Raw genomic sequence first — 13,829 nt, forward strand, 5'->3', positions numbered from 1 at the left:
ACTTCCATAGAGTCCTCTGTTCTCCTATTCTTTCCAATACCTCTTCATTTCTAACCTTTTCTACCCACGTTATCCTCATCATCCGCCTATAACACCACATTTCGAACGCTTCTAACCCTTTCTTTCGAATTTCTAAATTAGCCGAGAGATATTGCATCCAAAATTTTGCATATGTGAGTGATGTGGTAGCGCGTTATAACACGTGTATTTATTAAAAGATACTAATATTTATAATACATATACAGATGATTCTATTTCTGACCGGCCAACATCGCGTCGCACTAGGGGGTATGCACTAATCATTAGTACACAATGCTGTCTCATATATTATCCTTTCAGGTAGGCCTTCCATCGGTTCTTTGAGATTGTGGACTACCTCGCTATCTAATATACTTGCCGAAATGCAACTATGAAATCATATCTGACCGACTTTTAGTAACCCTTTTAAAACAATTTGCCTACCCCTTTATCGTGATTAAAAAAAGTAGAATTGTTTTTATCGGTTACGTGGTATACTACGTGATTCTTTTGATCAAATATAACAATTTTTGATTATAACTTTCGTATTAATTAGTATTTTTAATGAAAACAAAAATTTCGTTTAGAATTTATTTCAGTAATAGTCGGTAGAAACGATATAAATTGGTTAATATTTTAGACAATTCCGTCATTTGAACAACCTTAACGCATTCACATGCAAAAAAGTAAGTGTTAGAAGTAATAGGAAATAACAAACTTCTTAGTACATATATATGTGTATTTCGATTTAACTGAGTTTCGTATATGAATAACCACGTTAATGGTATAATTAGTTATACAAAAAGAGATAGCAACGGATTTTTCTTATTCTTTTGAAGGGAACAAGCCGGACGGTGGCCGACCCGCATTTTAAAACAATAATTAATATTTAAATTAGTTTTTTGAGCACGAATATATTTGTGTTAACCTTGGCACAAAATTTCGCTTATGTACGTATTATTATAATAATTATGGAGCTATTATAATATTCTAATGTCGTAATAATAACTAAAATGTTGTATGCAGTTGAAAATAAGTCTGAAGAAGTCAATGCTAGGCGAAACAACTGTCATATACAAATAAGGCCGTTCGTACACTTCTAGTGGCGATGACAGGTGGCCGAATTTACCANTCTGTTTTTCGCGGATCCGTATATTATCTGACACTATTCTAGTAAAGAATTTTGTGACTTCATCGCCGAATAGCCCATAACTAACAGTAGAAACAAGCAACATAAATTATACACATCATTTGATTTTATTGAGATACTGATGATACATTTTATATTTTTTCCCCGTATTATCTGCCAAAATTGTATTTTGGTTGGTCGTTTTGTACCGCTACAATAACTATAATATACACTTTAACCTAATATTGTAGATACTGCACAAACCATGTAGTAGATATTGTTTTGGGTGATTTTGCAGTGGTTTGCACTTTAGTCACAAAATAATTATTCAAGCGCTATCTATGCCATCTAAAAGATGTAACCATTTTACAAAGTATCCAAACTTTGTTACTGACGCACAATCAACAATAATTATGCACAGTCGTCAAAATTTCATTCTGATTTTAAAATATTATTGATGCAGTATATATCTTTAATTTTTATCCTGTAATATCTGCATATAATCCAACGAATTGTTTGTATTACACCATAAGGGTCAGTTACACCCTATCTAAATTACTGTTGGTTTGTGTGCTTTTCCAGTAGTCTGTAATACTTTAGTTCCAATTTTCGATAGTTGTCAATATTTCAGTTAAATCGTAGACTATTCAGGCGTGCTGATGAGAATAAATAAATTCGAAATCGCGATCAATAAAATCGAAAAATTAAAACGTAGTGTCCTCTTTTTCTGGATTTCCATTTTTTTTAATGTATTGGCATGTGCAATTTGAACTGGTCTATTAACGAGTATGCCAGAATTAATTATTATTCATAATATAATATGAGTTTTTCTCTAGAAGGAAGTCTGTCTCTCTTCGCCAATGGATGATCGTATAAATTTAAAACTATTCGTGTTATTTAAGCTTCCGCTGAGGAATGGTTTGCATATGTAATAAATAATAAGTAAGTTTCATTCAAATTAGGGACTGATAAAATCAGTGGTTATTATGAAGCAGAAAGCCTTAATTTGATATAACGTATTAAATTGCTTATTATTGTTCAACGAACTCAGTTACGTATACCTTTAATTGTATACCACAACCATTTAAAACAGTTTAGTAGATATGTTCGTACGCATGTACACACTTAATACAGAAGCATTTACATACACACGCGTATCCATACGTGCCATTGCCTACTAGTGCAAGAGAAACTTGAGAAATAACTATATAATTAACATTTGCATCACTTCGACAGCTTCAAATTGTTGTAATAATAACTAAATACATACATATGTATGCACGGACGATCGCAGTAGCGTATCTTTTCACATCCTTCCAAAGTAACCTTTGAAATAAAAATGAACAATCATTTCCAAAGAAAAAAAAAATTATAAATTTAAAAAATCTGCATTCTGTTGGTGCACTAATTTTCAAAATGAGAAAGTCAGATTTAGAGCCATGTCTTTTACAGAAATCACGATATATAAAATTGAATTTAGATAGGTTGGTAGGCCCTACACGAAGCCCTGGTCTATTTCCTTGACAGGATATATGTTACGATTTTATTATTATTATCGTATTATCAGAGGAGACAGCTTCACCGATTTCCATTGCAGACATATTGACTAACCCTTAATGCACTGGTCAAACCACATTTGAGCAGTTTTATTTGAATGAACTAGCGTTTACTTCTTAAAAACAAAAGTAATACGGTAAAAAGTAATAAAATATTTTGAATAACATGTCTAGCAATATCGAATCTTGCAATAATAATTGCAATTTCATAACGCCTGCATTCAATTAAGTATACTCGCAACCGCTGTGTCTGTGTGTTTGTATAAATACATCGTACGGGCCAAAACAAAAAAAAAATGTGTATAGGCGATATAATTTAGCAGTAGTTGTATATTAATAAAACTAAATTACGGAATCATGATTAAACTGTAGACATTGATGAATATCGCCGACAAGTTTATGGTTTGTGTGCACGATAGAGTTTTTAAAAGGAGTCCCGCGCTATTGCGAAATATGAATTTATTCGTTCTGCGAGCCGCCGCCGTTTGCATGAACTCAATCGCGAGCTATCCTGCTTCGTATGCTAATGATTTACTGCAAATTAATCGGGGGGGCCCCAGTGATATACTGAATACACACAATTACGGTCCACGTCCTTAATAAATAATTACCATAAGAGGCGATGAGCTATGACCTATTATTTATTATTTCGTTGCGTGTGCGCTCCATATCAATTGATTTCGCTAATGGAAATTATTTTTTTCACCCCCGCGCAATCTACAAACAAATATATATATTCAAGACTGTATTCTTGAACCGGTTTCGTTTACAACAAAAGTTCTTAATCAGTGATCTGTTGAAGGCAACAGATCGCGATTCCGATTTCTTTGTATCTCATCAGCACGCCGTAGACAATTTCGTCGATTTAACAGTGCTAAACAAGATTACTTAAGTTGCACACGGAGAATGATAACTACTTTTACCTTTCTTCTTTTATTGTATTCAAAAGTTTTTTGGTATTTTTTTAATAATTTTAGTTGCATATTTTACTTTGTTCCAGTAATTGTTTCAACAATTATCTGACTTGTTTTCTGACTTTGCTGCAAAAAATAACGCATTTATCGAACTTTGAACATTTGAAATTATATATTTTATGATATGATTTGTAATTTTCAAGATACTTATTATTAAATCCAATTAGCCTATGGAAAAGTGTTTTACATGTCAGCAACTTAAATTGTAATTTATTAAATTAACCATTTAATTTTAATTGTTGTTGATTTGCGTCAAGGAGAATTTACGCAAAAAATTTAATTATTGATACAGAATTTTTAATACTTACTTAATAAAAGATAAAAAATAATTTGTAAATTTACTTATCTAAAAACCATACACCAACCAATACTGTGGGTTGTTTAAAAATATTAATTTTGTTTTGTCTTTCTTTTTTTAAATCCGAATATACAACCCCCTTCGAGTTGTGGGCTGATTTTGTGACTGTCCAACTTTAAGGGAATCGTTACTTTCCCTGTTGGAACAACTTCAAAATTAAGTATGATGTTGAATATCGCAATTTTTGATTCGAGAAGAGCGAACCTAGAACCTTAAATACCAAATTGTTGTTATTAATGTATTATATTAAATTCTGATGCCAAATTTGGCACCTGATCTATACTCTCAACCATCAGGCATCTTACCAATGCAATTTCTGGGACCTGCTCCAAATGGTAGATAAGTGAATGGTTTTATTTCGTTTTTTCGTTCATAGCTAAATCTTTCTGGATCGAATTTTTCCGGCTCTGGAAAATATTTGGGATCTCTGTGTATAGAATACGCAGGAATCCATACAAGATCCCCTTTTTCTATTTTTAAAGGTGGCTGCCCATTATCCCTGGGAATGGTATACGGTTTTACAGCCTCGCGGTCCAAAAAAACTCCCTGAGTCCACTTTCTCAATGATTCTGAAATAATTTATTCCAAAATTTTATACAAGGTAAAAATATGAAACTTAACGCTGTTAGGAAGTAGGTCGCAGGTGTCACATATGTAACAAAGGTCTCGGTATTCATCTACGATTATTTAAAAATAAAAACGCTTTCGTATATTTTTCTGCAAATTTCGCGCAGAAAACTTAAAATTTTAGACTTATGTAATGTAATTTGAATTCATTCTATGCATCACGTTAATAATTACCTGATGTAACCATGTCCAGATATTTCATCCGGTGAATGTCATCATACGTTATTTTCCCTCCTGTTCTTTCCGACACTTCGTTTATTTCGTCATATAATTTCTTTTGAATGTCAGGATTTACTGCAAGTTCCGCAAAAGTAAAGCTCATCAACGAAGAAGACGTATCAAAACCTCCAAAAAAGAATATCAGAGCTTGTGCGGTCATCTCTTCGTCAGTAATTTGCGTCGAACCTCCGACCTCCTTTTGCACAATTTCTGATTCATTTACTGCTGCAAAACTGTCTACTTCCAAATCGTTCGATTTGTCTTTCTTGAGCTTGCCTTTTCTTGCTTCCATGAGAAGATGTATCATGTCAGGTCTAATGATATTCTGCTCTTCACGCAATCGGACAGTGTCTGATACTACTTTTGTAAAGAAATTTGTAACTTGTGGACCGAATATGCTTAAACGTAGTAACTATAAAAAATGTAATTACTTTGGATTTGAATTTTGTTGAAATTCATAGAATTAACATATTTTCCTTGTTTTTATTTTTAAGATTATCACTACCGTTCAAAACAGAATTCTGTTGGAGTTCTAGTAGTTTGTACTCGAAATACCTACCTCTATCAACTTTGGACAGCTATTGTACACAAAAATTTTTAAGGCCCTAATGCCTTCAAAATTAGTCACATCCTTGCCCATTAAATAAAATTTGTTATCTTGGTTTTTCAACGAATCGCAAGTTACCCCGAAGGCAGTTGTTGCGATTACATCAGTTGCAAAACGCCGACAAGCGTCTTTAACATCTAGCTCAATAACGTCCTCAGTTTTTTGGAGATAGTAATTCACAAAATTTTTCGCACATTCTTGCATCAAGTCGAACATCATCCTTAGTTTACTGGCTGTAAATGCTGGGGACAATGTTGCACGGAGATGACGCCATTTATGAAAATCTGTAATAGCGAAAATGTTAATGAAATAGTAAAATAATTAGAGCCGATCAGAGGCAAAAAAGAGGCTTTTCATTGCAGTCATGAAAAGACCTCAAATTAGGAACGAAACGTCGGTGTTGGTTTTGTTATGATAATTTTGTTTTGCCCCTGATTGGCTCGGATTTTTTAATTATACAGTAAAGAAATGAACACATTAATTAAATAGATTCAGTGACACGAAATTTAAATACCTTGAATAGCGAATAAATTTTTGCTCCATAGTGGATCCATATCTTCACTAGCAAAAGCTCGGTGACGTGAAAACACATCGAAATCTTTAACTGTGATCTTTTTAATCAGTTCTGGATCTTTTATAATTAAAATTGGAGTTATAAAATTTATAAAGCCAAAGTATCTGTAAAAAATTTAATATTTGTTCAATATGTAGATACACATAAGTTATTACACATTACGGTGAATCAGGGCACTTTGTATAAATATTTTGAACGATTGATATCAGTTGTTCCTTTTTAAATATAGGTTTAAACATATTCCCGAATAGCGGAACGGGATTTTGATAGGGTACATTTCTGCTTTCCCAATACCAGAACGGTTTGATATACAGATAGTACAGTACCACTAACACCGCAAAAATTAATAAAAACAACATTGCGGAGCTACTGTTGCTATAAGCGATGCACACCTCAAATGAAAACTAAATTATATTAGTTTGATGCAATGAGCGCAATGATGAAAAGATAATTAACGTAAACAACTTTCGGCCTTGAAATGAAATAGATACCTACAGTGGAATCTCGATTTTAATCGGCAGTCGTTCAACCGTCACTCTCATTAATCGAGAATAGTCAAAAAAAATCATAATAATGTTATCTAAATGCATCAGCACAGGTCTTACTTTTCCGTAAAGTACGTAACATTTCCGCTTCAAGAAATTGATCGATTTATATTGTAAAGCATGCATGCTTTTACACCTTATTATCTTACGTTTATTGTAGCACACTTTTGTTATTAATAATGATACGTAGGTCTATAAAGGTTTATTGCTAAATTTGTGTTGAGCGTTTATCTAGTTAACCGCCCCAGTCGCGATTCAGGAGGTGATTATTACTCAAGTTTCTACTGTATGTCAACTTCATAGTCTTAATTTTTTTATTTGTCGCCTAATCAGTGTCATCAACGTACGCGTTATAAATTCAGCGATGTGTTTTTATTCACATTTATAGTCCGTTCATGTGCAAACGTAAATGCAATACAATAATTATTATTAAGACCGGTGACACACAGTCGCGAAACTGAAGCGGTAGACATACGACCGCTTCACATTCAATAGACGATAGATAGAGATAATTAATTCCATTAAATGCAGCCTAGAGCTTTGTTCAAAATACTGTGAGAGTTCGGTTGGTTTAGGTCAGTTTTAAAACGAAAATAAGGTAAAGGTTTTGTCTGTCACTTATAATTTTGAAACTTCCGTTTCCGAAATATTGTAATTTTAAAATCCGATGCAGTATTTATAAATCCCATATCGAGACTGCCTAAGCATGTATGGAAAATTTAATAGGTAGTATTTGATTTATCTAATTAGTCGTACCTAATAATTATTTATCGTGTAAATACATATGTATTTATTCTTATTTCCCCTAGTCATTTACTGAAAACCTATTAAATAAAAATGAATTGTCACTGTGAACAAATAAAAGTAAGGTACAAGTAAATAATTGCTCGCTGTCAACTTAAGCATTGCTTCTACTTTATTAATAAAACATGAATATAAATATTACGTGTTCTGCCAATTTCCCAATTCTCTTATGTATCTATAACCTATATTTGATTTATTCATTGTCTTTTGTTAATTACTAACTGCATTCAGGTTCCTTTTCTTAAGACCGAATACATATTCTCCACGAAGGTTCGGTCCTATCTGGGTAACATCTAACTTAAAGGGCACAGTTTGTTTACCTATAGAAACAATTTCAAAATGTCGTAGGATATTAAAAAGGGCAATTTTTGCTTCCAAAAGGGCAAATCTTGATCCTTAAATGACAAAAATGTTATAATTAGTCAATTTACAAGACACCCTGTATTGTTAACGTTTTACCAATGCAATTTCTGGGACCCATTCCAAAAGGCAGATAAGTAAATGGTTTTATCTCATGTTTTCGTTCATCGCTAAATCTTTCTGGGTCGAAGTTTTCCGGGTTTGGAAAATGCTTAGGATCATGGTGAATTGAATAAACAGGAATCCATATAATATCTCCTTTTTTTATTTTCAAAGGTGGTTTTCCGTTATCTTGAGAAATAGTGTATGGTTTTACAGCCTCTCTGTCCAAAAATGCAGGCCACTTCCTTAAGGTTTCTTAAATGATATGGATTGGTAAGTCATACCACAACGTATATCAATACGCTAAAAAACAACTAATGAAAAGTAGCTTCATATAAAGTTATTGTGTTTCCAAAAGCAGATATTAATGTGTCTAAAGAGCTTTTTGTTTAATATTCAGGACTGTTCGTATTTTTATGAAACTGTTTTTAAATCGTAGAATGAATTACAAATGTTACTTTACATTAAATTTAGTAAATTCTGTAAATGACACACAAAGCACTTTTTCTGATATTTATTATCCTTGCTCTCCTCAACCCGAAAAACTAAACACGCTTAAAATCCTGGTCTTAATATTTTTATGTACCTGACGTAACCATGTCCATGTATTTCATTCGTTGAATGTCTTCATACTTGATTTTACCTCCGGTTTTTTCAAACACTTCATCTATTTCTTTATGTAACTTTTTTTGAGCTTCAGGCTTTACAGCAAGCTCAGCGAATGCAAAGCTCATCATTGTTGAAGTCGTCTCAAAACCGCCCAAAAAGAATATAAGGGCCTGAGCTGTTATATCTTGGTCACTGATTTCCATTTGCCAGCTAGCATCTTTCTGGATTATTTCGGATTCTTCTACTGCTGCGAAACTGTCTAATTCTTGATCTTTAGGTTCTGGTCTTTCCTTCTTGGCTTTCCCTTTTCTTGCTTCCAGAAGAAGGTTTATCATGTCAGGCCTTACAATATTCTGTTTTTCGCGGATCCGTATATTATCTGACACTATTCTAGTAAAGAATTTTGTGACTTCATCGCCGAATAGCCCAATCCGTAGAAACTATAAATTTAATGGCATGATTGATGCATTAATAATAATTAGAAGGCATTACTAATGATACCTTCATAAGCGCGGGACTGGTAGTAATTAAGAAAAACTTTAAAGCTTTAATTCTACCGAAGTTAGTGACATCCCTGCCCATTATGTAGAACTCATTATTTTGATTTTCTAACGAATTGCACGTTATTCCAAAAGCCGCAGTTGCTATAACATCAGTTGCAAAACGTCGACATGCGTCTTTCAAGTCTACCTCAATGATTTCGTCTCCTTTTTGAAGAAAATAATTCGCAAAATTTTGAGCGCATTCTTGCATCAAATCGAACATCATCCTCAATTTACTAGATGTAAAAGATGGTGACAATGTGGCTCGGAAATGACGCCATTTGTGAATGTCTAAAGGAAAATTCCAATCACTTCGAGTTGTTTTAAAGAAATAGTTATTACATGCCTTGAATCGAAAATAAATTTTTGCTTAACAGTGGATCAATATCATCACTTGCGATCGCTCTATGACGAGGAAAAACGTCAAAATCTTTAACAGTTACCTTTTTAATCAATTCTGGATCTTTTATAACTAATACTGTTTGATGAAAATTAATAAACCCGAAGTATCTGCAATGTTATAAAATATTTGGAATTTAAATAAATACGTAATAAATACCTCAATCTTGTGACAATTTTTTTAGTAGCTGCTTTACAAGTTGTAAATAAAAGATTAGTAAAAAGATATTTTGTTGTAATAATTACTGTGCGTTTGGGAATTTTCTGTAAATCCTGTTTAAGACTGACAGTATATGCTCCCTTCTAAAGATAGGTTTTACCATATTCCCGAATATTGGAAGGGGATTTTCGTATGGTACATTTCTGCTTCTCCAATACCATAAGGGTTTAATGTACAAATAGTATATTAACCCAAAAGCCACAATAGATAACAACAAAAACATCGTGCTAGTGCTGTAACGGATGCGCGTCGAAAACTGACTGAATCCTACACGTTTGTTACAACATAATAGAGAAATAATTTTTATAAACAACTTCCGACCTTGGAATGAAATAAGTGTATCGATGTAATGGTTTAATTTATACTCTGGCTTTTATTGCATTATTAAAAAAAAATGTGATGTGTTTTGCATTATGCGCGAAAGCGAAGCTTTTAATAATACAAACCATTAGCTACTAATCCAAATAAAATGTTTTTTTAATTAATATGCCCATCCAACTAACTATCTTTACCGAAAAGAAGTTAACACAGATAGTTTTATGTTATGTTTATTTTCCTTTTTATTTAACATTTCATACTTATAAGACATAAATCATAATCGTTTTCTCTTCAACTTCGAATGAAGTCCTGTAGGAACGCTGCTTCTGTGTATTTTTCTCATAATTTCTTGTCTTTCGCCTTCTTCTTTTTAAGTCCGAATATGAATCCTCCATCGAGGTACGGCGAAAACTGAGCTTTGTCTAGCTGGAGAGGTATTTTCACTTTCCCTGTTGGAACAACTTCAAAGTGAAGTAGAATGTTGAATAGAGCGATTTTTACCTCCAAAAGGGCAAACCTCATGCCTTAAATAACAAAAACATACTTTTTCGAAAAAATATATTTTACAAACGTTCTCACCTATACAATTTCTTGGACCAGTTCCAAATGGTAAGTAGGTAAATGGTTTTATTTCGTGTTTTCTCTCGTCGCTGAATCTTTCTGGATCGAAAATTTCCGGATCTGGATAATACTTGGAATCTCTGTGTATAGCGTACATGGGAATCCATATCATATCATCTTTTTCGACTTTTAAAGGTTGCTTACCATTACCTTGGTAAATGGTGTATGATTTTACAGCCTTTCTGTCCGTCAGACCTGACCACTTTCTGAGGGTTTCTTAAATATTATCGCTTAGTTAATCCTAGATATTGAAATTCTGTTTACAATCACATGAAAGGCAATCAAAAGGGATATTGAAAATATCATGGATGGGAAAGATGTGAAATAAGAAGGTATTAGAAAAAGTAGGAGAACAGAGACCGCTGTGAAAGTCAATTAGAAAAACGAGAGATAACATGATAGGACACCTTATGTGGTCATATAAGTAATACCTGATGTAACCATATCCATATATTTCATTTGCTGAATGTCTTCGTACTTTACTTTCCCTCCTGTTCTTTCAAACACCCCATTTATTTCTTCATTCAGTTTTTTCTGAACATTAGGATTTACAGCAAGTTCGGCGAATGCAAAGCTCATGATAGTAGAAGTCGTTTCGAAGCCACCCAAAAAGAATATCAGCGCTTGAGCTGTGATATCTTGGTCAGTAATTTCCATTTGCCAAGTGGCATCCTTTTGTGTCCTTTCTGATTCTTCTTCTGATTCAAAAGCTTCTGCTTCGGCATCTGCAGGATCGGTGTTTTCGTTTTTAGACTTACCTTTTCTTGCCTCCAACAGAAGGTTTATCATGTCTGGTCTTACAATGTTTTGTTCTTCACGCATTTTTATATTTCCTGATACAATGTTTTGGAAAAAATCCGTAACTTCTTTATTGAATATTCCTATTCGTAAAATCTACGAAATTTGTAGTATCTGTACAACTACTTAAGAATGTACTTTACACTAATGAAAATACCTTCATAAGCTTTGGAGCGGAACCGAATAAAAAAAGTTTTATTGCTCTTAGCCCAGTAAAGTCGATAAAATCTTTTCCCATTAGATAAAACTCATTATTTCGATTTTGTAATGAATCATTTTTTATACCAAACGCAGAGGTAGCTATAACATCCGTTGCAAAGCGCCCACAGGCATCTTTCATGTCTACCTCGATAACTTCATCATTTTGTTGAAGATAGTAATTGGCAAAATTTTTAGCACATTCCTGCATTAAATCGAACATAAGTCTTAATTTATTCGCTGTGAATGACGGAGATAGTGTGCTTCGAAGATGACGCCACCTCTGCGTATCTAAAAATGACAATTGATTACATATATTAATCAAAACATTAACGCAAAGTTTTTTCTTTTGCTGTTACGTATGTGGGTACCTTGAATTGAGAACAAATTCTTGCTCAAGAGTGGATCAACGTCGTCACTGGCAATAGCATTGTGACCAGGGAAGACGTCAAAATCTTTGATCGCAATTTTTCTAATTAATTCTGGATCTCTTATAATTAAAATAGGCTGCTGGAAGTTGATAAATCCAACACATCTGTAAAGTTACCATAAGTACTTATTTTAGCATTGTTTTACCATTCCGAGATAAAAATATTCAGTATCTCAGAGTCTCTGAAAGCGAGACTCGAGTCTCTGTCTCTCATCGAGTCTCTCTGGTGTCGCTGAGAGAGACTGTCGAAAGATTGTCAAAAAAAACTGTTTAGGGTCTCTGAACGAGAGACTCGAATCTCTCAATAAGTGGTGTCTCGATAGACTTTGTTAAACTTTTCTACGTTCAACATATTTCAAAGATCCCAGTCTTTCTACGAGAGACTCGAGTCTCTCAATTTTTCAGTTTTATTTGTGCAGTCTCTCTGTGAGAGACTCGAATCTCTGAATTAACAATTTTATCGTTCGAGTCTCTCATACAGAGACTGTGAGAGATCCATAAAAACACCTAGGCAATAACTAAGTGACTGTGCAAGACCGTGAGAGACGCTGAAAGACTCTGAGAGACTGGAGAGAGACTAAAAATTTTTGTCTAAGGATTAGTAGGTAAAACCCCTGTTAATCGGCCAGGCATTACCTGTCCTTCGGATTAGCCGTTCTAATGAGAAAAAAGAAAAGGACGAAGGAGATTTTTAGCTCTTAAAATTTCGAGAAATGTTCAAAAACAAAAGAAAATAAAATGATATCATTGTTAATTTGTACATTTTACATCCTTCTTATCTTTCTGTTTTTCAATGTATAATAAAATCCTGGCATACATATTACATACGTCAGTGGTAGTGGTGTTTTGCAGAACCCTGGTGTTCCATGCAAGGGTCCCAGGGGTTCCGACAGTGCAAGCAAACAGGTAAAATGAAATTACCGTCGGTTTACTTTTTTACTATCGAGATGGAGTTCCACCGAGAAAAGTTAGATCAATCAGGGTTCTATAGCCAGAATAAATTGGGAACCGTTGTCGAGATGGCAGGTTAACAGGGGTGGTTCTACTGGTACTTTTAACGTATTAAATAATTACGGGGAATCTGGGAATTTGTCATAAATATTTTTTACGATTGTCATCATGTGTTCCTTTCGGAAAATTGCCTTTCCCATGTTCCCGAACACAGGAACGGGATTTGTGAAGGGAACATCTTTACTTTTCCAATGCCATAACGGTTTGAAGTACAGAAAGTACAAGAATAACGCGAACACTGCAGCAATAATTAACAAAAACATTGCACTTTTAAAACACACTACGTAGCGTCAGCAGTAACTCACTTAAAACACAAACTAAAGATCGGAACAATAACCGGTTGATGTGATTAATAAGAGATAGACGTGTAAACAACACCCAGCCTTGAAACCATGGGTCAGTTTGTTTAAATATTTGCCACTTAAAGCGAGAAACGATGATGCGCTTGATGTTTTATAGTGTAATGTATTTTTAACTTTGTCGTCCGAGTTTTTATCTGGTCGCATATCAACGTAGATTAAGTATGAACAGTACACAACCGATAGTGTGTTTGGAATTTTCGATTGAAAGCGGCCTTCCCAAGTTGAAAGTAACAACATTGCATCATGTTGTGAAGTGTTTATTGTTTATTAACTAAAAATAAATCGACCGCCACATTTGCACTACCAGAATATCCAGGATAATTGATCCAAACCGATCAAATTATCAAAATTATGGCATGTCCTGCTTTACTAGAAATAGAATGATCCAATTTTATTTATTTTTTGTATGATACATGAAAAATATGACAAAAATAATTAGTAGAGACTT

At 33.6% G+C, this 13,829-nt stretch overlaps 4 protein-coding genes across 6 annotated transcripts in view; 1 reads left to right on the forward strand and 3 right to left on the reverse strand.

Annotated features, from left to right (window-relative positions):
• Positions 1–13,829, forward strand: part of LOC108744785 (POU domain protein 2-like) — a 124,033-nt gene that overhangs the window by 34,561 nt on the left and 75,643 nt on the right. The gene's annotated exons all lie outside the window — the stretch shown is intronic.
• LOC108744790 (cytochrome P450 9e2) lies at positions 4,126–6,729 on the reverse strand (the record flags this gene model as incomplete). Its single annotated transcript, XM_018480706.1, is given in 6 exon segments — positions 4,126–4,246; positions 4,341–4,604; positions 4,837–5,293; positions 5,441–5,772; positions 6,003–6,166; positions 6,225–6,729. Coding segments are annotated over 6 exon segments (1,535 nt in total), but the record flags the coding sequence as incomplete, so codon positions are not given.
• Positions 7,501–9,921, reverse strand: LOC108744792 (cytochrome P450 9e2). Of its 2 annotated transcripts, XM_025975087.1 has the most exons (6): positions 9,670–9,921; positions 9,371–9,534; positions 8,984–9,315; positions 8,460–8,922; positions 7,871–8,128; positions 7,501–7,806 (listed from the first exon to the last, which is right to left on the reverse strand). In XM_025975087.1, exons 1-6 carry the CDS (start codon positions 9,864–9,866, stop codon positions 7,622–7,624), a joined length of 1,599 nt encoding a protein of 532 aa, XP_025830872.1. In that variant the 5' UTR covers positions 9,867–9,921; the 3' UTR covers positions 7,501–7,621. The 2 variants fall into 2 exon arrangements, with proteins under 2 accessions (XP_025830872.1, XP_018336211.1); XM_018480709.2 differs by lacking the exon at positions 9,371–9,534 and having other exon boundaries at positions 9,670–9,753.
• On the reverse strand, positions 10,222–13,651 carry LOC108744789 (cytochrome P450 9e2-like). The gene is made up of 6 exons (XM_018480705.2): positions 13,083–13,651; positions 11,950–12,113; positions 11,538–11,869; positions 11,014–11,476; positions 10,541–10,798; positions 10,222–10,485 (listed from the first exon to the last, which is right to left on the reverse strand). Exons 1-6 carry the CDS (start codon positions 13,280–13,282, stop codon positions 10,301–10,303), a joined length of 1,602 nt encoding a protein of 533 aa, XP_018336207.1. The 5' UTR covers positions 13,283–13,651; the 3' UTR covers positions 10,222–10,300.

Source organism: Agrilus planipennis, unplaced genomic scaffold, assembly GCF_000699045.2.
Source record: "Agrilus planipennis isolate EAB-ADULT unplaced genomic scaffold, Apla_2.0 scaffold35, whole genome shotgun sequence".
Lineage (NCBI taxonomy): Eukaryota > Metazoa > Arthropoda > Insecta > Coleoptera > Buprestidae > Agrilus > Agrilus planipennis.

What these genes read in the sequence shown, in the direction of transcription:
- LOC108744792 (XM_025975087.1), bottom strand. Translation starts at nt 9,866, where the DNA reads ATGTTTTTGTTGTTATCTATTGTGGCTTTTGGGTTAATATACTATTTG. An exon ending in AAATTTATTTTCGATTCAAG is followed by an intron (nt 9,316 to 9,370) that starts GCATGTAATAAC and finishes ATTTTCCTTTAG; the next exon opens with ACATTCACAAATGGCGTCAT. An exon ending in CATGGACATGGTTACGTCAG is followed by an intron (nt 8,129 to 8,459) that starts GTACATAAAAAT and finishes ATATCATTTAAG; the next exon opens with AAACCTTAAGGAAGTGGCCT.
- LOC108744789 (XM_018480705.2), bottom strand. Translation starts at nt 13,282, where the DNA reads ATGTTTTTGTTAATTATTGCTGCAGTGTTCGCGTTATTCTTGTACTTT. An exon ending in GACAAATTCCCAGATTCCCC is followed by an intron (nt 12,114 to 13,082) that starts GTAATTATTTAA and finishes GTAACTTTACAG; the next exon opens with ATGTGTTGGATTTATCAACT. An exon ending in CCGCTCCAAAGCTTATGAAG is followed by an intron (nt 11,477 to 11,537) that starts GTATTTTCATTA and finishes CAAATTTCGTAG; the next exon opens with ATTTTACGAATAGGAATATT.